This window comes from Bombina bombina, chromosome 6 (genome assembly GCF_027579735.1).
Source record: "Bombina bombina isolate aBomBom1 chromosome 6, aBomBom1.pri, whole genome shotgun sequence".
Classification (NCBI taxonomy): domain Eukaryota; kingdom Metazoa; phylum Chordata; class Amphibia; order Anura; family Bombinatoridae; genus Bombina; species Bombina bombina.
In genome coordinates, this window is record NC_069504.1 from 982,902,760 (window position 1) to 982,929,168 (window position 26,409).

General features: G+C 41.6%; 1 protein-coding gene across 1 annotated transcript in view; it reads left to right on the plus strand.

The window, feature by feature from the left end:
- The window catches only part of HMGXB3 (HMG-box containing 3), a 517,423-nt gene that overhangs the window by 253,694 nt on the left and 237,320 nt on the right, over positions 1-26,409 (plus strand). The window contains exons 8-10 of the mRNA XM_053718650.1: positions 17,486-17,862; positions 18,775-18,959; positions 24,853-24,950. Coding sequence (XP_053574625.1) covers positions 17,486-17,862; positions 18,775-18,959; positions 24,853-24,950 — 660 coding nt within the window. The remainder of the gene's footprint in view (positions 1-17,485; positions 17,863-18,774; positions 18,960-24,852; positions 24,951-26,409) is intronic.

Below are 26,409 nucleotides of genomic sequence, written 5' to 3' on the forward strand. Positions count from 1 at the left end.
GACACCTTATTCTTTAGGGGCTTTCCCAAAGCATAGGCAGAGCCTCATTTTCGCGCCGGTGTTGCGCACTTGTTTTTGAGAGGCATGGCATGCAGTCGCATGTGAGAGGAGCTCTGATACTTAGAAAAGACTTTCTGAAGGCGTCATTTGGTATCGTATTCCCCTTTGGGCTTGGTTGGGTCTCAGCAAAGCAGATACCAGGGACTGTAAAGGGGTTAAAGTTCAAAACGGCTCCGGTTCCGTTATTTTAAGGGTTAAAGCTTCCAAATTTGGTGTGCAATACTTTTAAGGCTTTAAGACACTGTGGTGAAAATTTGGTGAATTTTGAACAATTCCTTCATGTTTTTTCGCAATTGCAGTAATAAAGTGTGTTCAGTTTAAAATTTAAAGTGACAGTAACGGTTTTATTTTAAAACGTTTTTTGTACTTTGTTATCAAGTTTATGCCTGTTTAACATGTCTGAACTACCAGATAGACTGTGTTCTGAATGTGGGGAAGCCAGAATTCCTATTCATTTAAATAAATGTGATTTATGTGACAATGACAATGATGCCCAAGATGATTCCTCAAGTGAGGGGAGTAAGCATGGTACTGCATCATTCCCTCCTTCGTCTACACGAGTCTTGCCCACTCAGGAGGCCCCTAGTACATCTAGCGCGCCAATACTCCTTACTATGCAACAATTAACGGCTGTAATGGATAATTCTGTCAAAAACATTTTAGCCAAAATGAACACTTATCAGCGTAAGCGCGACTGCTCTGTTTTAGATACTGAAGAGCATGACGACGCTGATAATAATGTTTCTGAAGGGCCCCTAACCCAGTCTGATGGGGCCAGGGAGGTTTTGTCTGAGGGAGAAATTACTGATTCAGGGAACATTTCTCAACATGCTGAACCTGATGTGATTACATTTAAATTTAAGTTGGAACATCTCCGCATTCTGCTTAAGGAGGTATTATCCACTCTGGATGATTGTGACAAGTTGGTCATCCCAGAGAAACTATGTAAAATGGACAAGTTCCTAGAGGTGCCGGGGCTCCCAGAAGCTTTTCCTATACCCAAGCGGGTGGCGGACATTGTTAATAAAGAATGGGAAAGGCCCGGTATTCCTTTCGTCCCTCCCCCCATATTTAAAAAATTGTTTCCTATGGTCGACCCCAGAAAGGACTTATGGCAGACAGTCCCCAAGGTCGAGGGAGCGGTTTCCACTTTAAACAAACGCACCACTATACCCATAGAGGATAGTTGTGCTTTCAGAGATCCTATGGATAAAAAATTAGAAGGTTTGCTTAAAAAGATGTTTGTTCAGCAGGGTTACCTTCTACAACCAATTTCATGCGTTGTCCCTGTCGCTACAGCCGCATGTTTCTGGTTCGATGAGCTGATAAAGGCGGTCGATAGTGATTCTCCTCCTTATGAGGAGATTATGGACAGAATCAATGCTCTCAAATTGGCTAATTCTTTTACCCTAGACGCCACTTTGCAATTGGCTAGGTTAGCGGCTAAGAATTCTGGGTTTGCTATTGTGGCGCGCAGAGCGCTTTGGTTGAAATCTTGGTCGGCTGATGCGTCTTCCAAGAACAAGCTACTTAACATTCCTTTCAAGGGGAAAACGCTGTTTGGCCCTGACTTGAAAGAGATTATCTCTGATATCACTGGGGGTAAGGGCCACGCCCTTCCTCAGGATCGGCCTTTCAAGGCAAAAAATAAACCTAATTTTCGTCCCTTTCGTAGAAACGGACCAGCCCAAAGTGCTACGTCCTCTAAGCAAGAGGGTAATACTTCTCAAGCCAAGCCAGCTTGGAGACCAATGCAAGGCTGGAACAAGGGAAAGCAGGCCAAGAAACCTGCCACTGCTACCAAGACAGCATGAAATGTTGGCCCCCGATCCGGGACCGGATCTGGTGGGGGGCAGACTCTCTCTCTTCGCTCAGGCTTGGGCAAGAGATGTTCTGGATCCTTGGGCGCTAGAAATAGTCTCCCAAGGTTATCTTCTGGAATTCAAGGGGCTTCCCCCAAGGGGGAGGTTCCACAGGTCTCAGTTGTCTTCAGACCACATAAAAAGACAGGCATTCTTACATTGTGTAGAAGACCTGTTAAAAATGGGAGTGATTCATCCTGTTCCATTAAGAGAACAAGGGATGGGGTTCTACTCCAATCTGTTCATAGTTCCCAAAAAAGAGGGAACGTTCAGACCAATCTTAGATCTCAAGATCTTAAACAAGTTTCTCAAGGTTCCATCGTTCAAGATGGAAACCATTCGAACTATTCTTCCTTCCATCCAGGAAGGTCAATTCATGACCACGGTGGATTTAAAGGATGCGTATCTACATATTCCTATCCACAAGGAACATCATCGGTTCCTAAGGTTCGCATTCCTGGACAAGCATTACCAGTTCGTGGCGCTTCCTTTCGGATTAGCCACTGCTCCAAGGATTTTCACAAAGGTACTAGGGTCCCTTCTAGCTGTGCTAAGACCAAGGGGCATTGCTGTAGTACCTTATTTGGACGACATTCTGATTCAAGCGTCGTCCCTTCCTCAAGCAAAGGCTCACACGGACATAGTCCTGGCCTTTCTCAGATCTCACGGATGGAAAGTGAACGTGGAAAAGAGTTCTCTATCTCCGTCAACAAGGGTTCCCTTCTTGGGAACAATAATAGACTCCTTAGAAATGAGGATATTTCTGACAGAGGCCAGAAAAACAAAGCTTCTAGACTCTTGTCGGATACTTCATTCCGTTCCTCTTCCTTCCATAGCTCAGTGCATGGAAGTGATCGGGTTGATGGTAGCGGCAATGGACATAGTTCCTTTTGCGCGCATTCATCTAAGACCATTACAACTGTGCATGCTCAGTCAGTGGAATGGGGATTATACAGACTTGTCTCCGAAGATACAAGTAAATCAGAGGACCAGAGACTCACTCCGTTGGTGGCTGTCCCTGGACAACCTGTCACAAGGGATGACATTCCGCAGACCAGAGTGGGTCATTGTCACGACCGACGCCAGTCTGATGGGCTGGGGCGCGGTCTGGGGATCCCTGAAAGCTCAGGGTCTTTGGTCTCGGGAAGAATCTCTTCTACCGATAAATATTCTGGAACTGAGAGCGATATTCAATGCTCTCAAGGCTTGGCCTCAGCTAGCGAGGGCCAAGTTCATTCGGTTTCAATCAGACAACATGACAACTGTTGCGTACATCAACCATCAGGGGGGAACAAGGAGTTCCCTAGCGATGGAAGAAGTGACCAAAATCATTCTATGGGCGGAGTCTCACTCCTGCCACCTGTCCGCTATCCACATCCCAGGAGTGGAAAATTGGGAAGCGGATTTTCTGAGTCGTCAGACATTGCATCCGGGGGAGTGGGAACTCCATCCGGAAATCTTTGCCCAAGTCACTCAGCTGTGGGGCATTCCAGACATGGATCTGATGGCCTCTCGTCAGAACTTCAAAGTTCCTTGCTACGGGTCCAGATCCAGGGATCCCAAGGCGGCTCTAGTGGATGCACTAGTAGCACCTTGGACCTTCAAACTAGCTCATGTGTTCCCGCCGTTTCCTCTCATCCCCAGGCTGGTAGCCAGGATCAATCAGGAGAGGGCGTCGGTGATCTTGATAGCTCCTGCGTGGCCACGCAGGACTTGGTATGCAGATCTGGTGAATATGTCATCGGCTCCACCTTGGAAGCTACCTTTGAGACGAGACCTTCTTGTTCAGGGTCCGTTCGAACATCCGAACCTGGTTTCACTCCAGCTGACTGCTTGGAGATTGAACGCTTGATCTTATCGAAGCGAGGGTTCTCAGATTCTGTTATCGATACTCTTGTTCAGGCCAGAAAGCCTGTAACTAGAAAGATTTACCACAAAATTTGGAAAAAATATATCTGTTGGTGTGAATCTAAAGGATTCCCTTGGGACAAGGTTAAGATTCCTAAGATTCTATCCTTCCTTCAAGAAGGATTGGAAAAAGGATTATCTGCAAGTTCCCTGAAGGGACAGATTTCTGCCTTGTCTGTGTTACTTCACAAAAAGCTGGCAGCTGTGCCAGATGTTCAAGCCTTTGTTCAGGCTCTGGTTAGAATTAAGCCTGTTTACAAACCTTTGACTCCTCCTTGGAGTCTCAATTTAGTTCTTTCAGTTCTTCAGGGGGTTCCGTTTGAACCCTTACATTCCGTTGATATTAAGTTATTATCTTGGAAAGTTTTGTTTTTAGTTGCAATTTCTTCTGCTAGAAGAGTTTCAGAATTATCTGCTCTGCAGTGTTCTCCACCTTATCTGGTGTTCCATGCAGATAAGGTGGTTTTACGTACTAAACCTGGTTTTCTTCCAAAAGTTGTTTCTAACAAAAACATTAACCAGGAGATTATCGTACCTTCTCTGTGTCCGAAACCAGTTTCAAAGAAGGAACGTTTGTTGCACAATTTGGATGTTGTTCGCGCTCTAAAATTCTATTTAGAAGCTACAAAGGATTTTAGACAAACATCTTCCTTGTTTGTTGTTTATTCCGGTAAAAGGAGAGGTCAAAAAGCAACTTCTACCTCTCTCTCTTTTTGGATTAAAAGCATCATCAGATTGGCTTACGAGACTGCCGGACGGCAGCCTCCCGAAAGAATCACAGCTCATTCCACTAGGGCTGTGGCTTCCACATGGGCCTTCAAGAACGAGGCTTCTGTTGATCAGATATGTAGGGCAGCGACTTGGTCTTCACTGCACACTTTTACCAAATTTTACAAGTTTGATACTTTTGCTTCTTCTGAGGCTATTTTTGGGAGAAAGGTTTTGCAAACCGTGGTGCCTTCCATTTAGGTGACCTGATTTGCTCCCTCCCTTCATCCGTGTCCTAAAGCTTTGGTATTGGTTCCCACAAGTAAGGATGACGCCGTGGACCGGACACACCTATGTTGGAGAAAACAGAATTTATGTTTACCTGATAAATTACTTTCTCCAACGGTGTGTCCGGTCCACGGCCCGCCCTGGTTTTTTTAATCAGGTCTGATAATTTATTTTCTTTAACTACAGTCACCACGGTACCATATGGTTTCTCCTATGCAAATATTCCTCCTTAACGTCGGTCGAATGACTGGGGTAGGCGGAGCCTAGGAGGGATCATGTGACCAGCTTTGCTGGGCTCTTTGCCATTTCCTGTTGGGGAAGAGAATATCCCACAAGTAAGGATGACGCCGTGGACCGGACACACCGTTGGAGAAAGTAATTTATCAGGTAAACATAAATTCTGTTTTTAGAACAATTTGGTCTTTCAGAAATAGACCTAATGGCTTCTCGTTTGAACAACAAACTTCCCAAGTATTTTGCAAGATCCAGGGATCCTCAAGGACAAATCAAGTCAACAGATTCTCTAGCTGTTTTTTCTACCAACAGTTCTTCTGACTAGAGTGATAGCTCAGATCAAACAAGAACAATTACCTATAATCTTGATTGCTCCAGCTTGGCCACACGGAACTTGGTACATGTATCTCATTCTGAGTTGCCTTTCGTGGTCTTTTTTTAAGGCACAACCATCTATCTCAAGGTACTTTCTTTCATCAAGATCTCAAATCTCTCAGCTTGAAAGCTTGGAGATTGAGCGCCTAATTCTAAAACAGAGAGGTTTTTCAGATGAGCTCATTGAAACCTTAATCCAAGCTAGAAAACTGGTTACTAGAAAAGAGTATCACAAGATTTGTGGGGGAAAAAAATCTATTCTGGTCGGAGAAAAATGACTTCAGTTGGCATTCCTTTAGAATTCTTCAATTTTTATTAGAGGGTTTGGATAATGCTTTATCTGTAAGTTCTTTAAAGGGACAGATTTCAGCTTTGTGTTTCAAAAAAAGATTGCGAGACTACCTGATATTCAGAATTTAGTTTAGACCTCAGTTAGTATTTGTCCTACTATCAAGCTAATCTCTCCTCCTTGGAACCTGATTTTGTTTTTTATAGTTTTACACGTTTCTCCCTTTGAACCAATGCGTTCTTTAGATATCCATTATCTTTCTTTCATGTAAATGGCAAGAGTCCATGAGCTAGTGACGTACGGGATATGCATTCCTACCAGGAGGGGCAAAGTTTCCCAAACCTCAAAATGCCTATAAATACATTTCCCACCACACTCACACCTTAGTTTTTAAGAACTTTGCCTCCTATGGAGGTGGTGAAGTAAGTTTGTGCTTGATTTCTATGATTTCTTCTATGATAAGCGCTTCTAAGCATTTTGAAGCCCAATTCCTCCCAGAGTACAGTGTTTGTCAGAGGGATGTGAAGAGACTATCACCTATTGATTTTTATGGTTTCACTCGAGGGAAATCTTTTCAAGGGTTCTCTTTTATCGGTTGTAGGGATTCATCTCCTACCTCCCTTTTCAGATCGACGATATACTCTTATACCATTACCACTGCTGATAGTTTTCAGTACTAGTTTGGCTGTCTGCTATATGTGGATAGGTGTCTTTTGGTAAGTATGTATCATTGTTTGACACTCTCAGCTATGTTTGACGCTTTATGTATTAATATAAAGTTTTAAATATATGTATTTACTTATATTTGCCATGAGTCAGGTCTGTGTATTTCCCTTTGCAGTATAAACAGTTTCAGTATGGGAATCATGTTTTAGGAAGTAATTTTTTTAATATTTTCTTACCTGGGGTTTAGTCTTTTTTTCCAATTTGACTTGTTTTTTTTTAAATTTTGCGGGCAAATCTAGGCTTGCGAGGGCGCAAAATGCTGTTATCTGCTGCGTCATTTTTGTTGCAAAATTTTTTTGCTGCTAATTTGCGTCTATAGTGTCGCAAGTTTCGTAATTTCCTGCATCTTTATTGATGATCTGAAGTGTGTTTCAGATCTGGAGCTTTCAGGGGTGATTATACCAGTTCCGCTTCAGGAAGAGGGTCTGTGTTTTTATTCTAATCTATTCATTGTCCCAAAGAAAGAAAATTCATTCAGACCAGTTCTGAATCTGAAGTTTTTTAATTGTTTTGTAAGGGTCCCGACTTTCAAGATAGTGACTATAAGGACTATTCTTCCTTTTGTTCAGCAAGGTCATTACATGTCCACAATAGACTTACAGGACGCTTATCTTCACATTCCAATTAATCCAGATCACTATCGGTTTCTGAGATTCTCTTTTCTAGACAATTTGTCGCTCTTCCATTTGGCATAGCGACAGCTCCAAGAATCTTTTCGAAAGTTCTCGGTGCCCTTCTATCTGTAATCATAGAGCAGGGTATTGCAGTGTTTCCTTATTTGGAAGATATCTTGGTACTGGCTCAATCTTTTCATTTATCAGACTCTCACACAAATCAACTAGTGTTGTTTCTTTTAAGACATGGTTGGAGGATCAATTTACCAAAGCGTTTGATTCCTCAGACAAGGGTCACCTTTTTAGGTTTCCAGATAGATTTAGTGTCCATGACTCTGTCTTTAACAGACAAGAGACAAATTAAATTGGTTTCAGCCTGTCGAAACCTTCAGTCTCAAACATTCCCTTCAGTGGCTTTGTACATGGAAGTTTTAGGTCTCATGACTGCAGCATCAGACGCGATCCCCTTTGCTTGTTTTCATATGAGACCTCTGCAGCTTTGCATGCTAAATCAATGGTGCAGGGATTATACTCAGATATCACAATTGATATTCTTAAATCCCAGCATTCTACTCTCTCTGACTTGGTGGTTAGACCATCATCGTATTGTTCAAGGGGCCTCTTTTGTTCGTCCTTCCTGGACTGTAGTCTCCACAGATGCAAGTATTTCAGGTTGGGGAGCTGTCTGGTGGTCTCTAGAGGCGAGGTTACCAATCAATATCTTAGAACTCTGTGCTATTTTCAGGGCTCTTTAGGCTTGGCCTCTAGCAATGAAAGAAGTATCACAGTACTTTCTTGGGCGGAATCCAACTCTTGTCTAATTTCTGCGATTCTTATCCCAGGTGTAGACAATTGGGAAGCGGATTATCTCAGGCATCAAACTTTACATCCGGGGGAGTGGTCTCTCCATCCAGAGGTGTTTTTTTCAGATTGTACATATGTGGGGTCTTCCAGAAATAGATCTGATGGCTTCCCATCTAAACAAGAAACTTTCCAGATACCTTTCCAGGTCAGGGATCCTCAGGTGGAGATGGTGGATGCATTAGCAGTTCCTTGGTCTTACCAACGTGCTTATATTTTTCCGCCTCTAGTTCTTCTTCCAAGGGTGATCTCCAAGATCATAATGGAACATTCGCATTTGTTTCTGATAGCACCAGCATGGCCTCACAGGTTTTAGTATGCGGATCTCGTCCGGATGTCCAGTTGTCAACCTTGGCCACTTCCTTTAAAGGGACACTGTACCCAAATTTTTTCTTTTGTAATTCAGAAAGAGCATGCAATTTTAAGCAACTTTCTAATTTACTCCTATTATCAATTTTTCTTCGTTCTCTTGCTATCATTATTTGAAAAAGAAGGCATCTTAGCTTTTGGTTTCAGTACTCTGGACAGCACTTTTTTATTGGTGGATGAATTTATCCACCAATCAGCAAGGACAACCCAGGTTGTTCACCAAAAATGGGCCGGCATCTAAACTTACATTCTTGCATTTCAAATAAAGATGCCAAGAGAATGAAGAAAATATGATAATAGGAGTAAATTAGAAAGTTGCTTAAAATTTCATGCTCAATCTGAATCACGAAAGAAAAATTTTGGGTACAGTGTCCCTTTAAGGCCAGACCTTCTGTCTCAAGGGCCGTTTTTCTATCAGGATCTCAAATTGCTAAATTTGAAGGTATGGAAATTGAACGTTTAGTGCTTAGTCATAGAGGTTTTTCTGACTCAGTGATTAATACTATGTTGCAGGCTCGTAAGTCTGTTTCAAGGAAGATTTATTATTCGGTTTGGAAAACCTATATTTCATGGTGTTCTCATAAATTCTCTTGGCATTGTTTTAGAATTCCTAGAATTTTACAGTTTCTTCAGGGCGGTTTGGATAAAGGTTTGTCTGCAAGTACACATCTCTGCTCTTTCTGTTTTATTTCATAAAAAGATTGCTAAGCTTCCTGATATTCACGGTTTTGTTCAGGCTTTGGTCCGTATCAAGCCTGTTATTAATTCTTTTTCTCCTCCTTGGAGTCTTAATTTGGTTTTGAAGGTTTTGCAGGCTCCTCCTATGCATACTTTGGATATTAAACTGCTTTCTTGGAAAGTATTGTTCCTTTTGGCTATCTCTTCTGCTAGAAGAGCTTCCGAATTGTCTGCTTGCTCTTGTGAGTTTCCTTTTCCGATTTTCCATCAGGATAAGGCTGTTTTGCAGACTTTGTTTAAATTTTTTCCTAAGGTTGTGAATTGTAACAACATTAGTAGGGAAATAGTTGTTCCTTCCTTATTTCCGAATCCTAAGAATTCTCTTGAGAAATCGTTACACTCTTTGGATGTGGTAAGAGCTTTGAAATACTATGTTGAGGCTTCTAAAGATTTCAGGAAGACTTCTAGTCTGTTTGTTGTCTTTTCTGGTTCTGGGAAGGTCAGAAAGCCTCTATTTCTTTGGCATCTTGGTTAAAGCGTTTGATTCACAAGGCTTACATGGTGGCGGGGCAGTCTCTGCCTCAGAGAATTACGGCTCATTCTACTAGATCAGTTGCCACTTTTTGGGCTTTTAAGAATGAAGCTTCAGTTGATCAGATTTGCAAAGCAGCAACTTGGTCTTCTTTGCATACATTTACAAAATTTTACCATTTTGATGTATTTGCTTCTTCTGAAGCATTCTTTGGTAGAAAAGTTCTTCAGGCAGCTGTCTCAGTTTGATTCTTCTGTTTATATTTTAAGTTTTTTTCTTGTAATTTTTTGTTTGGAATTAATTTCTCAGCGGAAATAACTGTCTTTTTTTTATCCCTCCGTCTTTAGTGACTCTTCTGTGGACTTCCACATCTTGGGTATTTTATCCTATATGTCACTAGCTCATGGACTCTTGCCATTTACATGAAATAAAACATAATTTATTTTAATCACTTACCTGATAAATTAATTTCTTTCATAATGGCAAGAGTCCATGAGGCCCACCCTGTTTTTGGTGGTTATATTTTTTGTATAAAAGCACAATATTTTTTTCCAGTTCCTCTCTTTTTGTATGCTTTTTTACTCCTGTTTACACTTCACTACTTGGCTATACGTTAAACTAAGGTGTGAGTGTGGTAGGAGGTATATTTATAGGCATTTTGAGGTTTGGGAAACTTTGCCCCTCCTGGTAGGAATCTATATCCCATACGTCACTAGCTCATGGACTCTTGCCAATATGAAAGAAATTAATTTATCAGGTACGTTCTTACATAAAATATGTTTTCTTGGAAATGTCATCAGCTAGAAGAGTTTCTGAGCTATCAGCTCTTTCCTGTGATCCTCCTTATTTTTCACTAAGATAAAACGGTCTTGAGGACTAAGTTTGATTTCTTGCCAAAAGTAGTGTATTTTGATATCAATCAGTAGAGTGTATTACCTTTCTTAAAATGACAGGGAGGGCCGTAGACTCGTCGTATCGTAGAAGAAATCAATTTATCAGGTAAGCATAAATTTCCTTTTCTTCTACAAGATACGACGAGTCCACGGATTTCATCCTTACTTGTGGGATACAATACCAAAGCTACAGGACACGGATGAAAGGGAGGGACAAGACAGAGACCTAAATGGAAGGCACCACAACTTTTCTCCCAAAAACAGCCTCAGAAGAAGCAAAAGTATCAAATTTGGAAAATTTGGAAAAAGTATGAAGGGACGACCAAGTCGCAGCCTTACAAATCTGTTCAACAGAAGCATTGTTTTTAAAGGCCCATGTGGAAGCCACAGCCCTAGTAGAATGAGCTGTAGTTCTTTCAGGAGGCTGCTGTCCAGCAGTCTCATATGCCAGGCGGATGATACTCCTCAGCCAAAAAGAAAGAGAAGTAGCCGTAGCTTTCTGACCCCTACGCTTTACAGAATAAACAATGAATAATGAAGATGATTGACGGAAATCCTTAGTCGCCTGCAAGTAAAACTTCAAGGCACGGACCACGTCCAAGTTATGTAACAGACGCTCCTTCTTAGAAGAAGGATTAGGACACAAGGAAGGAACAACAATTTCCTGATAAATATTCTTATTTGAAACAACCTTAGGAAGAAATCCAGGTTTGGTACGTAAAACTACCTTGTGAGAATGAAATATAAGATAAGGCGAATCACATTGTAACGCTGAAAGCTCAGAAACTCTTCAAGCAGAAGAAATAGCAACTAAAAACAGAACTTTCCAAGATAACAATTTAATATCTATGGAATGCATGGGTTCAAAAGGAACCCCTTGAAGAACTCGAAGAACTAAATTCAAACTTCAGGGAGGAGTAATTGGTCTAAATACAGGCTTAATTCTAGTTAGAGCCTGACAAAAAGACTGAACATCTGGCACGTCAGCCAAACGTTTGTGAAGCAAAATAGAAAAAGCAGAAATTTGTCCCTTTAAGGAACTTGCTTATAACCCTTTCTCCAATCCTTCTTGGAGAAAAGATAGAACCCTGGGAATCCTAACTTTACTCCATGAGTAACCCTTGGATTCACACCAATAAAGATATTTACGCCATATCTTATGATAGATTTTTCTAGTGACAGGCTTTCGAGCCTGTATCAAAGTATCGATGACCGAATCAGAGAATCCTTGCTTAGATAAAATCAAGCGTTCAATCTCCAAGAAGTCAGCTGCAGAGAATATAGATTTGGATGCAGGAAAGGACCTTGAATGAGCAGGTCCTGTCTCAAAGGAAATTTCCAAGGTGGCAGAGAGGACATGTCCACTAGATCCGCATACCAAGTCCTGCGTGGCCACTCAGGCACTATCAGGATTACTGAAGCTCTCTTCTGCTTGATCCGAGCAATCACGCGTGGAAGGAGAGGAAACGGTGGAAACACATAAGCTAGGCTGAACGACCAAGGTACTGCCAAGGCATCTATCAGTTCGGCCTGAGGATCCCTCGACCTGGATCCGTAACGTGGAGGCTTGGCATTCTGACGAGATGCCATCAGGTCCAATTTCGGTCTGCCCCATTGGAGAGTCAATGAGGCAAACACCTCCGGATGGAGTTCCCACTCCCCTGGATGAAAAGTCTGATGACTTAGAAAATCCGCTTCCCAGTTCTCTACTTCTGGGATGTAGATCGCTGATAGATAGCAAGAGTGGGCCTCCGCCCATCGGATTATCTTTGATACTTCTATCATCGCTAAGGAACTCCTTGTTCCCCCCTGATGATTGATATACGCCACAGTCGTGATATTGTCTGACTGGAATCTGATGAATTTGGCCGAAGCCAACTGAGGCCATGCCTGAAGCGCATTGAATATTGCTCTCAGTTCCAGAATATTGATTGGAAGTAGGGACTCTACCTGAGTCCAAACACCCTGAGCCTTCAGGGAATTCCAGACTGCACCCCAGCCCAGTAGGCTGGCGTCCGTTGTCACTATCACCCACGAGGGTCTGCGGAAACAAGTCCCCTGGGACAGATGATCCGGCGACAACCACCAAAGAAGAGAGTCTCTGGTCACTTGATCCAGATTTATCTGAGGAGATAAATTTGCATAGTCTCCATTCCACTGTCCGAGCATGCACAGCTGCAGTGGTCTGAGATGAAAGCAAGCAAACGGAATGATGTCCATTGCCGCTACCATTAATCCAATGACTTCCATACACTGAGCCACTGATGGCCGAGGAATGGACTGAAGTGCTCGGCAAGTATTTAGAATCTTTGATTTTCTGACTTGCGTCAGAAATATTTTCATGTCTACCGAGTCTATCAGGGTTCCCAAGAAGGGAACCCTTGTTTGTGGAACTAGTGAACTTTTTTCTATGTTCACCTTCCAGACGTGAGTTCTCAGAAAAGACAACACTGTGTCTGTGTGAGATTTTGTCAGTTGATAAGTTGACGCCTGGATCAGAATATCGTCCAGATAAGGCGCCACTGCTATGCCCCGCGGTCTGAGAACCGCCAGAAGGGACCCTAGAACCTTTGTGAAGATCCTGGGTGCTGTGGCCAACCCGAAAGGAAGAGCCACGAACTGATAATGTTTGTCCAGAAAGGCAAACCTTAGGAACTGATGATGATCCTTGTGAATAGGAATATGAAGGTATGCATCCTTCAAGTCCACGGTAGTCATATATTGACCCTCCTGGATCATAGGTAATATTGTTCGTATAGTCTCCATCTTGAATGATGGAACTCTGAGAAACTTGTTTAGACACTTGAGATCTAAAATGGGTCTGAAAGTTCCCTCTTTTTTGGGAACCACAAAAAGATTTGAGTAAAACCCCTGCCCCTGTTCCAGTTTTGGAACGGGGCAAATTACTCCCATGGTAGAGAGATCTTTTACACAGCGTAAGAACGCCTCTCTTTTTATCTGGTCTACAGATAATCGTGAAAGATGAAACCTCCCTCTTGGGAGAAAATCCTTGAATTCCAGTTGATACCCGTGGGTCACGATTTCCAATGCCCAGGGATCCTGAACATCTCTTGCCCAAGCCTGGGCAAAGAAAGAAAGTCTGCCCCCTACTAGATCCGGTCCCGGATTGGGGGCCGCCCCTTCATGCTGTCTTTGTAACAGCAGCGGGCTTCTTAGATTGTTTACCTTTATTCCAAGCCTGGTTGGGTCTCCAGACCAACTTGGATTGAGCAAAATTCCCTTCCTTTTTTGTGGAGGAAGAGGAAGCAGAGGGTCCTCCTTTAAAGTTTCGAAAAGGAACGAAAATTATTTTGTTTACCCCTCATCTTAACCGACTTATCATGAGGTAGGGCATGGCCTTTACCTCCAGTAATGTCAGAAATGATTTCCTTCAATTCAGGCCCGAATAGGGTCTTACACTTAAAAGGAATAGCTAAAAGCTTAGAGTTTGATGACACATCAGCAGACCAAGATTTGAGCCATAACGCTCTACGCGATAAAATGGCAAAACCTGCATTATTCGCCACTAATTTAGCAATTTGAAAAGCGGCATCAGTAATAAAAGAATTAGCTAGCTTGAGAGCCTTAATTCTATCCAAAATGTTGTCTAATGGAGTCTCAACCTTCAGAGACTCTTCTAGAGCATCAAACCAAAAAGCTGCTGCAGTAGTAACTGGAACAATGCAAGCCGTAGGTTGTAAAAGAAAACCCTGATGAATAAATAATTTCTTTAGAAGACCCTCTAACTTTTTATCCATAGGGTCTTTGAAAGCACAACTGTCCTCAATAGGTATAGTTGTACACTTAGCCAGGGTAGATATAGCTCCCTCCACCTTAGGGACCGTTTGCCAAGAGTCCCGAATGGTGTCTGATATGGGAAACATTTTCTTAAAATTTGGAGAGGGAGAGAACGGTATACCTGGTCTATCCCATTCCTTTTTTTACAATTTTCAAAATTCTTTTAGGAACCGGAAAAACATCAGTGTAAGTAGGTACCTCTAGATATTTGTCCATCTTACACAATTTCTCTGGTGGTATCACAATAGGGTCACAATCATCCAGAGTCGCTAAAACCTCCCGAAGTAGCAAGCGGAGGTGTTCCGGCTTAAATTTAAAGGACATAATGTCCGAATCTGTCTGAGGTAACACATTCCCTGAGTCTGTAAGTTCTCCCACAGACAGCAATTCCCTGACCCCCAACTCAGAGCACTGTGAGGGTACATCGGAAATAGCCAATAAAGCATCAGAGGATTCAGTATTCACATTAATACCTGACCTACTGCGTTTACCCTGTAACACTGGTAATTTAGATAATACCTCTGTAAGGGTAGATGACATAACTGCAGCCATCTCCTGCAGAGTAAAAGAATTAGATGCACTAGAGGTACTTGGCGTCGCTTGTGTGGGCGTTAAAGGTTGTGACACTTGGGGAGAATTGGATGGCATATCCTGGTTCTCTTCAGATTGAGAATCATCCTTAGGCACACTTTCTTGACCTAAAATATGCTTTTTACAATGTAAGGCCCTTTCAGTACAAGAGGTACACAATGTAAGAGGGGGTTCCACAATGGCTTCTAAACACATAGAACAATGAGATTCCTCAATGTCAGACATGTTGAACAGACTAGTAAAAACCACAATAAACACTTTATTTATTGCTTTAAACAATTTTTTGAGAAACGTGTACTCCGCCTTTAATAATTAAAAAAGCGCACAAATTTTCCAAAACTGCTTAAAAACGTTAATTTGCTCTTAAAAATTAACTACACCTAATTAATGGCTCCAAAAATTATTGTACCCCAAGAGTAAGGGGAGAAATTAACCTCTAAAAGGTATTTATAGACACAAATATGTTAAATTTGACAAAAATATCTGCCCCCAGGGTACTTCAAAATGACTCGACAATGATCCGGATTAGAGTACCCCTGCCTAGGCTCAACCGGAGCTAATGCCTGCGGCTTCTCAGGCAGAGTAAAGTGCACATCTAAGTGCTTGAAAATAAGCCCCGCCCATCATGTCCGATGACCGTGTAGGCCTGAACAACTGCATGGTGAAGCGGTTTTAAAATATAAGCCATGTGGAAATCTTTAACCCCTAAGTACACTCCCAATACGGTCAAACTGTTTCCAAACAAAAAAAAACGTTAAGCATATTCCTGCCTCTCCCAGTGTCTCTTATAATGTTGTGAAGCCCATTATAATGCTTGGCCCAATATGTCAAATGAAATAAATAAAGCACAGGTTTCTCAGTAACACCCCCTTTGTTTTACAGGTCTACTGCTTACCCTTTCCCTTGCAGGGAAATAAATGTCAGCCAGTTCTGATATACCAAGTCTCCCCAGAAATAAAGGGCTGCACATACCTCAATGCTGCTTGTAGCATGAAACCGTTCTCCACTCTTGTATTAACTTCAGAAGCCCTGTGGGAACCAACGTGGATCTTAGTTACATCTGCTAAGATCATTAACCTCAGGGTAGAAATCTTCTTCCATATCCCCCTGAGGAAAATAGTACTCACCGGTACCATTTAAAATAAAAAACTTCTTGATTGAAGAAAATAAAACTAACACCTCACTTTACCTCTTCCTAGTACAAACACAGGCAAAGAGAATGACTGGGGGTGGAGGGAAGGGAGGAGCTATATATACAGCTCTGCTGTGGTGCTCTTTGCCACTTCCTGTTAGCAGGAGGATAATATCCCACAAGTAAGGATGAAATCCGTGGACTCGTATCTTGTAGAAGAAAGTAGTTTATTTTGATATCAATCAGTAGAGTGTATTACCTTCTCTTTGTCCTAATACTCAAAATTTAAAAAGAAAGACTTCTTCATAATTTGGATGTTAGAACTTTAAAAATTTACCTTCAGGCTACCAAAGATTTTAGACAAACCTCTACTTCTTGGACTTTCAAAAATTAGGCTTCTGTAAAACAAATTTGCACGGTAGCAATATGGCCATTGTGACATACCTTTACTATATTTCTACCATTTTGATGTTTTTGCTTCTTCTGTACTGACTTTTGATAGGAAAGTTCTCCAGGTAGCAGTGTCTGGATAATGTATGCCTGCCTTTGTTTCTTACATATTTTTGTCCCACCCAACATTGTACAGTATGGGTATAATTTCCTGTGCATAATGGATTGTGGACGCTCCTTGAAATTTGAAAAAGGATAAATTTACTTCACCAGATAAATAGACAAAACAATTATTAATTTATATTCAATACTAATTTAGACTAGACCAAGGGTTAGCAAACTGTAATGGGCCTGATAGTAAATATTTAAGTGTTGTGGGCCAAGATGCATAATCAAGGCTATGAGGTAGATATGTCTATAATAAGAGAAAGAAAATCCATAACTTTTTATTATAATAGTCTTCTTTTAATTTTTTAAGCATTAAAAATGTAAATAACATATTTAGATCGCCGGCAGTACAAAAACAGGCGGTAGACTTGATTTGGTCCCCCAGGCCAAAGTTAATCTTACTTAGAATTACAAGTGCTGAAGAACCTAATGGGCTCTCTTGATTTGCTTGTGCTCTTATAATAGGACAAGAAGTAGGCTTACATGTAAGTTCTCATAATTATTTTGTTTTGTTTTGTGGGAGTCCATCTCATGAAGAAAAGGGAGATCAGCCCTACAAATGATAACTAGTGAAGCACAATAGCCTGTAAGTCTGGAAAAATCATAAGACCAATGCCTGAATTATTATAAATGTCACCTGATATTGAGATAAATTCATAATACAAATATACCATCTGTGTATCACTCCCCTATCTCTGCATGCTTCTTTATTCTGTCCACTGTTTGTCTTTTTTTTCTCAGCCTAAATTTATTTTTCTCCACTTGCTTTCCCCACTCTCTTTCAGTAAATTCTTGAGGTAGTATCTAGCAGTGTTTCTTAGTTTGACAGTTCTAGGAGACTGGAATCCATACATTCAAAACAAAATGATGTTACACAACTGTGCTTTATTTTTCATTATAAGATCATTTTTGTAAGTTCAGGTTTTTAAAACTGAGGTTATATTCTGTGTGCATCACCATTCAAACTAAATGAAAATATTTTTAAGCAACATTCTCTTATAATGTCTAGGTGAAACAACCAAAAGGGAAGGCTCCTTCCAACACATGTGCTTTAGCACCGCTACCAGACAGGTCAGAAGCTCTGGAACAGCATCCCATTGTTATCAGCGGGTCAAAGTTAAACCAAGAGAGTACTGAAGCAGTTAGTCAGCTACTACATGCCTCCCCAACATCACAGGAACAGGACTGGGAAGAGGTGGTTATTTCAGACTGTCACCTTGTAACACACTGTGAGACGGAGGAGACGAACACAAAAGATCTTGAAGAAAAAAGCAAAATGTCAAACAGAATATCAGAAGATGAAACAACAGAAAAGGTAGAAAGCACTGACAAGACTCAAATGAAACATTCCGCTGTTAAAGAGACCCGTATCAACACAAACTCAAGGTGAGTTCACATTTTTAGCATATTATTTTACCATTTAAGATCTTGTAAAAAACCCTTAACCAGAATGTCATTTATTTCTTTATTCACTTATTGCTTTTTATTTGTTTTTAAACTTTTACTGACTGGTCATGCCAATGCTTTATTACATGTGCAAATTTGTACAGCTTAATGCCTGGGGACAAGTGCATTTTATCTGGAATATTTCAGTACTTTGATATCAATATAAACAAATATGTGCTTTTAGCGATTTTAGGTCACTAAGATATGGGGGCGAATCCTGTATATATGTGTACAAAAGTCAAGTATATTTTTTTATCTATAGATGTTTCTTTATGACTACCCTCCCTCTCAACCCCAACAATTATTGCAGTACTTGTATGTACATTAGGTAGTCATAAAAATGAATTATTTTAATAAACCATTTAAAATGGTCTTCATAATGTAACCCTAAATAGAACTTTAAGGAATGATGTGGAAGCTGTGACTTATTTACATACAGATCTTTAAAGGTATTTTTTAAAGGGATAGGAAAGCCAAAATGAAACTTGCGTGATTCAGATAGAGGATGTAATTTTAAGTCACTTTTAAATTCACTTCTATTTTCAAATGTACTTTGTTCACTTGGTATCCTTTGTTGAAAATGTATACGCACATATACTACACTAGTGGGAGCTAGTTGCTGATTGGTGCCTGCACACATTTGTCTCTTGTGATTGGTTAACTAGATGTGTTCAGCTAGCTGCCAGTAGTGCAATGCTGTTCCTTCAGCAAAGGATAAAAAGATAATGAAGCAAATTTGGCAATAGAAGTAAATTGGAAAGTTGTTTAAAAGTGCATGTTTTATCCGAATCATAAAATAAAATTTTGGGGTTTCCTGTCCCTTTAACTTCTAAAATCTTTTTTCTTTTCTAGGGTAAATGTTCCATCTTCCCCTCCATCGAGCACTAAAGGACAGGATATAAAAAGCACTCCAAGATCCCGAACAACATTACTTGGTTCTGCCCGACCTAAAAGAGCCATACTGCCTGCTCCTCCCAATTCAAGCAGAGTGGTCAGTGGCCTAAGCACTAGCAGCAGTTTGGCTATTATGAAAACAGGTACAGCAGGAGAAGTCTTTATTTTGCACAGGTGAAGAAGGAAGGTTTTACCCCTCTCATTAAAACACACTTTGTACTGCAAGTTTTCTGCCAACTCTTGATCATTGTTGGGGACCTGCTTGTTATCTTACAAGTGGTCTCAACATACAAGTGTTCCCATGCAGTTGAGCAAATTAATTGTAATGTTTCCCCAGTGGAATGCTGTTGACTCTCCCTGCTGGTTACTCTTTCCCATACAGCATGATCATTCACAAGCAGGCAGGATAGTGTTGAGGGTTATCTGCACTGTTTTTCTTCTTAAATGGAGAGTGTCCACACCTGCATTCATTACTTTTTGGAATTAAGAACCTGGCCACCAGGAGGAGGCAAAGACACCCCAGCCAAAGGCTTAAATACTCCTCCCACTCCCCTCAACCCCAGTCATTCTTTGCCTTTCGTCCCAGGAGGTTGGCAGAGAAGTGTCAGAAATTAGTTTGTCTCTTATGGAGGGTAGTACTCTTCGGCATGGGACAGGAGCTTTAAGTAATCCTGTCAGTCTCTCAGTGAGGGCTTGGATGAAAGCTAGAGTCCTTAGATGCAGGGAGAGTCTTTCTACGAAACCATCCCAACTCATGTTAACAGCTCCTCAAGTAATCAGCGTTGTCGAACTTCGCTCCACTGCCTGCTTTCTTTTCTCAAGTCCATGGCGGAGGCAATGCTACTATCTGTCACACTTGAAGGGCCGTGTTCCTGTTCCACGGCGTAGATTCCGGTAAGATCGTTTCATTTTACGTCTTCATGAATGTACTGTAATGCAAATGTTTTCCCAAGAGGCTACCACCTTGCGGGTCTAACTATTACATAAGGGTCTCAGTGAGTCTCCTTTAGTATTTTAAATTAAGGGTTAATATCTCCTGAGGGGGGTTATTGAACAGGGGGGTTTATAATCATGTTCGTTATGTGATTAAACCTGCTTATGTGTGATGGTTTCTGGGCTCGTGGTTTGGAACATTGAGGCCTTTGGAAGTGACACAACCTTACGGTTGGGCGCGCTTTTTTGGACTGTACGGTTCACCTTGTGGTCGGGCGTGGTTATGTTCCGTGGCGAAGGAGAAATTCTAGTCCACAGGGGTCTGGAGGTGGTGAGTGCCCCAGCCATTGTGGGTGTCAGGTGCCATTTTTGTTTTACTTCTTAGTCCATATTTGCATATCCTCTATCCAGTTATGGAGGATTCTGATGCTGAGACTGTTCAAATTTCAGATTCGGTTATGGAGGATTCTGATACTGAGACAATTTTAATTTCAAATTCAGATTCTGTGTCTGGTGAAGAATCCGGATTGACCTCGTTGACACATGTCAACCAGTTCTGTTCTGTATGCCATATGAGAGCGCCTTGTTCCTCGGACTCAGGGAATCAAGGGTTAGCTGAGCCATCCGACTCTGGGGGTCCCATTCTCCGAGAGGCGAGTTCCCTACCGCTCAATACTTCTACACATGTGGGTAACCCAGTTTATAATTATTCCTCCATGCAGGGCGGCTTGTTCCCCCCCGGAGGTTGCAGCACGTTTTCGCTACCACGTACTTTTGGCGATTATTCGTCTGCAGAGACTAGACGTTTATGTGCGATTGTGTTTTTTCAATTTTCAAGGGTCTACCGCCTTGGGGAGGGCCTTTGCAGTTCCCTGCGGGTGTAACTGTCCCTGAGTGTTTTGCCTTTTGTTACAGAGTCGCGTGCCTTCGCGCCTTACTCAGACATATTTTTCAGTTATTAAATGACCCTATCCTTCTCGGATACGGGAATTTTCAGTCTGCTTCGAATGGTACTCCTCATTAGACATGTGGGGATGATGTAATCTACTGACTGTTCTTTCTTGAGATCCTTCCCAGTTTTTTTGTTGGAAGCTTAGGGCTCCGTGTTGGCAGGTCCTGCGGTAGGCCTGCTTTCTTATTGGGCGTTAACGTACGGGTTGCCTTTTATTTTCCTTTTATTCAATGAGATGTTTTTTATTTTGTTTATTGGTTTCTTACACTGGGATCGATACTCTGTTACTTCTGTGGAAGTGTTTTTTGGGGACATGTTAGTCCTATGTTTGTCTGTTTTCTATGCTTCCCCTCTGCGGGAGGATTCATGCAGCTTGACAGTTAGGACCCGGGTTGCAGGCTGGTCCTGTTGGGTTAGATTTTGTCTTGTGGCTGTTCAGACACATGACGCCGTTCTGATTGGCTGGTCCGGTCAAGGCGTGGAGTGCTTATGTTTACATCAACTAAGAATCCTAGAAGACCTGTAGGTCCGCGAGGCAGGAAGGGTTGTCTCAGCCCTTATAGCCTTCAATTTGTATGACTGGGTCAGTGGAGTTTCCGCTGCGTCACTCTCTTCTTGTGTCTGGTAATGTCAGACCATAGAGTTCCTCCCCCACATGGTGGAGAGTTGGAGGGCTTAGCGCCTTCTTACCGCCAAGTGAGCGGTTTGGCCTTTTTTCTTTGAGGCTCTGCGATGTCCTTCTTGGACTTGGTCCTCAGCAGCTAGTAGTTTGAAGGGTAGTTCAGCTGCCTTGCAGCGGATGGTTTGCAGAATGTAACTAACTGCATCTTTTGCCCATTGTCTGTGTTTTGATTAGCTGTTTCTCTCAGACGGTCTTCCCCTGTGGTCTCCATGTTAGGTCTTTTTTTTAGGGGCCTGGGAGATGTTTGTTCCCTGTTGGGAACACTGGGTGTGGTCTCCTTGGGCTTGCTTGGGGTTTCTCCCAGAGGGAGAGAGCGTGCCCCTTTCTCCCTGTGATCCTCCGCTTGTACAGAGGTGACGTGGAGACCAGCCTTTGCTTGAGTGGTTTTACCCTTGAGGTATCCCCTTGTCTTTTTGTCCTGAGGCTGTTGGAGAGTCTAGGGGCTCTAGTGTCGTTGTACGACTTTTTCTGCATTAGCTCCTTTGGAGAGTGGGACTTCGGTAAGAGGTGTTCTCTTCCTTAGGTCGAGTTTTTCTTGTTATCAGGATTGATCTGGATATTACATTATTACCCCCTGTGGTCTGGGTTGTTATATCAGAAGGGGTGTTAAGTTTTCAGGTATTGTTTGTTTAAACAATTGGGGGCTCGGACCGGTCCCTGGAGCTTCCAGTTGCCGAGTCTCACTCAGCATTTTCCCTTGTGGATCCCGTTGTGGGTTATTACCGGATTTCTAGGCTCCAGGGCCGATTCGTGGTTTCCCCTGTTTACTGGGAACTTGGGCTATGTCCTTTTACTCAGATTCCTTGATCTGGTCTTGGTTGGCCAGGTTTTCCGAGTACTGTTGCTCATTAGGCTTGTTTTGTCAGGTTTTCTGAGTACCGTTGCTCTTTGAGCTTGTTTTGCACCTTAGGTGGTTCCCTTGGTCAGCTTGCTGTAGTGTCCATTGTATAGACTAATTTGCAGGTGAATGGACTTGCAGTGTCCCTACTGCTACTCTTGCACAATGATTGCGCGTTAGCAGGTTAGCTATTTGGAAACTCCTTCCAACAGGGCTTCTGCGTTGGCGGTTGATCTCCCCTTTTAGCCTGTGGCTTCGTGCCTTGTGGCAGGTGCTGTGTTTTAGTCTTTTCCCCTTCTTGGGTGAGAGCTTATTCTCCTTTTATGGATATGTGGTCCTTTCTTAGGGCTTCTCTTGGATTCAGGAGATGGGAACTGTGAGTTTCCCTAACAGAGAGGGCTATTCTCTCTGGGGTCTTACGTTCCATATGGAGTCTTGCTGGCTCTGTGTCAAGACTGGTTGAAACTTTTGGCTAGTTCCTTTGGGTCTACGGTCCTGTCGCCTGTTCTAAGGAATCAGGTTGTACCCGTGCTCTGTTGGACTGTATGTGGCCATTCTTCCGCTAGTCTTTTGAGCTGATTTTGGGGTTCTTCTGTTCCCCTATTCAGACCTGCCGTTGCTGGGGCTGCCTCGGCTGGGATTGGGTTCTGAGAGACGTTGTCTTCTCCAGAATCTAGGTGGGCATCATAGCTAGTTCCATAGGCTTACATGCTGTGGATCTAGGATTGCTCCACCTGGGGTTCAGGGTATCACCTCTCTCTCTTGGGCTTTCCCCTTTTCTTTGGAAAACCTGTGGGTAGGTCTGGCGGCCTGGATTGCCTTAATTGGGCCCTCTGTCTGGGAGCTGTCTTTGCAATCTGTTCTTTTGCTGGCCACTTTTACTTCTCAGCAAGTATTCTCTGTGTCATATTGATGATGGCGACATGTTCTTGACTCAGGGTTTTCATCTGGGTTCGTTACACGCTTTTTTTTTTTGTAGCGTACTTTTTTGTGGGGCATCCTTATTTTATTCTTCTGGCACCTTTTACCCTGATATTTCTTCTACTGTTCCTTGTTCCTCGGCAGAATGACGGGGATGAGGGGAGTGGGAGGAGTATTTAAGCCTGGGGTGTCTTTGCCTCCTCCTGGTGGCCAGGTTCTTGATTCCCAAAAGTAATGAATGTGGACTCTTTCCATCAGAAGAAAAGGAAATTATCAAGTAAGCATAATTTATGTTTTTCTTGCCTGCTGTTGCATATCCATTTATTTCAGTTATGCTACAGAATGCACCTTGGGAATTAAATTATGATTGTTTTATTGTAATTGTGTGGGTTATGGGCCTTATTTTTATGTATGTTTACATTTTCCTTACTGTTTCTTTTTTTAACCTTTGAATTTTTACTTACATGTAATTATGTTTATGGATTTTTATTTTTTACTAAATGCAACTTATAAAAAATATTTTGGGCACTGAAATACATGTGCTGTATTTTTATAGCAAGTGTTTGTGCTTTAAATCTGCTATTGTATTATAGCTCCCATAACCTATAGGGAGGACTATAAAGGGCAACTTGTGGAATTATCACAAGGTCCATGTGCTGTAAATTAGATGAAAATTAATGCAGAGTCCTGCCATGTTAAATGGGCAGTCTAGTCAAAATTAAATTTTCATGATTCAGATAGGGCCTGAATTTTAAACATTTCAATTTACTTTTATCATCAAATTTGCTTTGTTCTCTTGGTATTCTTTGTTAAAAGCTAAACCTAGGTTGGCTCATATGCTAATTTCTAAGCCTTCAAAGTCCGCCTCTTATCTCAGTACACTTTGACAGGTTTTTACAGCTAGGCAGCACTAGTTCATGTATGCCAAAAAATAGAAGACATTGTGCTCACTCCTGTGGAGTTACCAAGGAGTCAGCACTGGATAGCTCAAATGCAAGTCTGCAAATAGCACTGCAATAAGGGGGCAGACCAGGTAATCACAAACATAAAAAGTATATTAATATAACAGTGAAGGTTATGCAAAACTGGGGAATGGGTAATAAAGGGATTATCTATCTTTTTAAACAATAACAATTCTGGAGTAGACTGTCCCTTTAATGTATAATAATAGCTATGATGCTTTGAATTTAGTAAACACTAAGGCTCTGTGCTAGGAACAGATCTAAATCATGCAGTCTCTATGGTCCATTCAGCTTTTGACTCATTACTATAGGGTGGTGTAGGGCAGTAGTAGCAACTGTTGAGAACATGTCTGTTAAGCATGCTGCCCTCGGTCTGACTCCTGCTCTGTTCTTCCCTAAATCATACTTCTACGCCATACAGCCCTATGACCAGTCGTCTCACTAGGCAGCAGCTTTTTTTTAATAAATTTGTCATAAGCACATCAGTATACACATCACTTATGCTTGCACAGTTGACAACTGAGGGCAAGTTAACTAGACACCAGGTCATCATTTCTAGTTGCCATAGTTATCTTCCTGTCTAGTGTTTTTTTGTTTGTTTGTTAGGATCTTCACTTTTCTCCAAGAGCACAAAGTATCATAATGTTTTACAACCCTAGGATGTTTATTATTACAGTATTGTGCAGTGAATTTTAAAATGTATTACTATTACCTAAATGCTAACATGTTGTTCTGTTACATTGCTCAGAGAAACAAAGCTCCATCACAGCCATGGGGTTGAAGCCCAGTACTTTGAAGCAACTCGGACACAGTGTTCAACCATTGCCGATGGCCCTAGAGATAATGGTAAAATACTTTTTGCCAATTGCATTTTGTTTCCAAAAAAACTTTCACTTTTCACATGAATTAGCACAACCTCTCAAGCCAAGAAACCGCAACACCATCAGTGATCTCTAAGGTAGAGAGTCTCACAAGGAATATTCTTGTTTTGATGTCTTGTTCATGCTACAAGATACATTTTACATTACATGCAATATGAATATAGTATTGTGGGTTCATCAAAAACATTCCAAAATGCACTGGATATATTCAAAATACAGATTCAAAAATGGTTAAAACTTACACCTTATTCTATATTATTTAGTACGGCATTTGTCTCCAGTTATCTCATGTAGAGAATGCAGTGAGATATGGAGCTTTCTTCTGTTATGTGTGATCAGTCCACGGGTCATCATTACTTCTGGGATATAACTCCTCCCCAACAGGAAATGCAAGAGGATTCACCCAGCAGAGCTGCATATAGCTCCTCCCCTCTACGTCACTCCCAGTCATTCTCTTGCACCCAACGACTAGATAGGATGTGTGAGAGGACTATGGTGATTATACTTAGTTTTTATAACTTCAATCAAAAGTTTGTTATTTTACAATAGCACCGGAGCGTGTTATTACCTCTCTGGCAGAGTTTGAAGAAGAATCTACCAGAGTTTTTTACTATGATTTTAACCGGAGTAGTTAAGATCATATTGCTGTTTCTCGGCCATCTGAGGGAGGTAAAAGCTTCAGATCAGGGGACAGCGGGCAGATGAATCTGCATTGAGGTATGTAGCAGTTTTTATTTTCTGAATGGAATTGATGAGAAAATCCTGCCATACCGTTATAATGACATGTATGTATACTCTACACTATTCAGTATTCTGGGGATGGTATTTCACTGGAATTACTCTGTTAAAAGTACATTAAACCTTTTACTAGGTATTTATTATGTTAAACGTTTTTGCTGGAATGTAGAATCGTTTGCATTTTCTGAGGTACTGAGTGAATAAATGTTTGGGCATTATTTTTCCACTTGGCAGTTGCTTGTTTTAATTGTGACAGTTTCGTTTCTCTCTCACTGCTGTGTGTGAGGGGGAGGGGCCGTTTTTGGCGCTCTTTGCTACGCATCAAAAATTTCCAGTCAGTTACTCTTGTATTTCCTGCATGATCCGGTTCATCTCTAACAGAACTCAGGGGTCTTCAAACTTCTTTGGAGGGAGGTAGATTCTCTCAGCAGAGCTGTGAGATTTATATATTGACTGTGATTAAAACCGTTGCTCTGTAATTTTTATGTTTCAAATTTAATTATTGTTACTTTACTAATGGGAACAAACCTTTGCTAAAAGTTGTGTTGTTTTCAAGGATTGATGCTATAACTGTTTTTCAGTTCATTATTTCAACTGTCATTTAATCGTTTAGTGCTTCTTTGAGGCACAGTACGTTTTTGTTAAATAAGATTGTAACCAAGTTGCAAGTTTATTGCTAGTGTGTT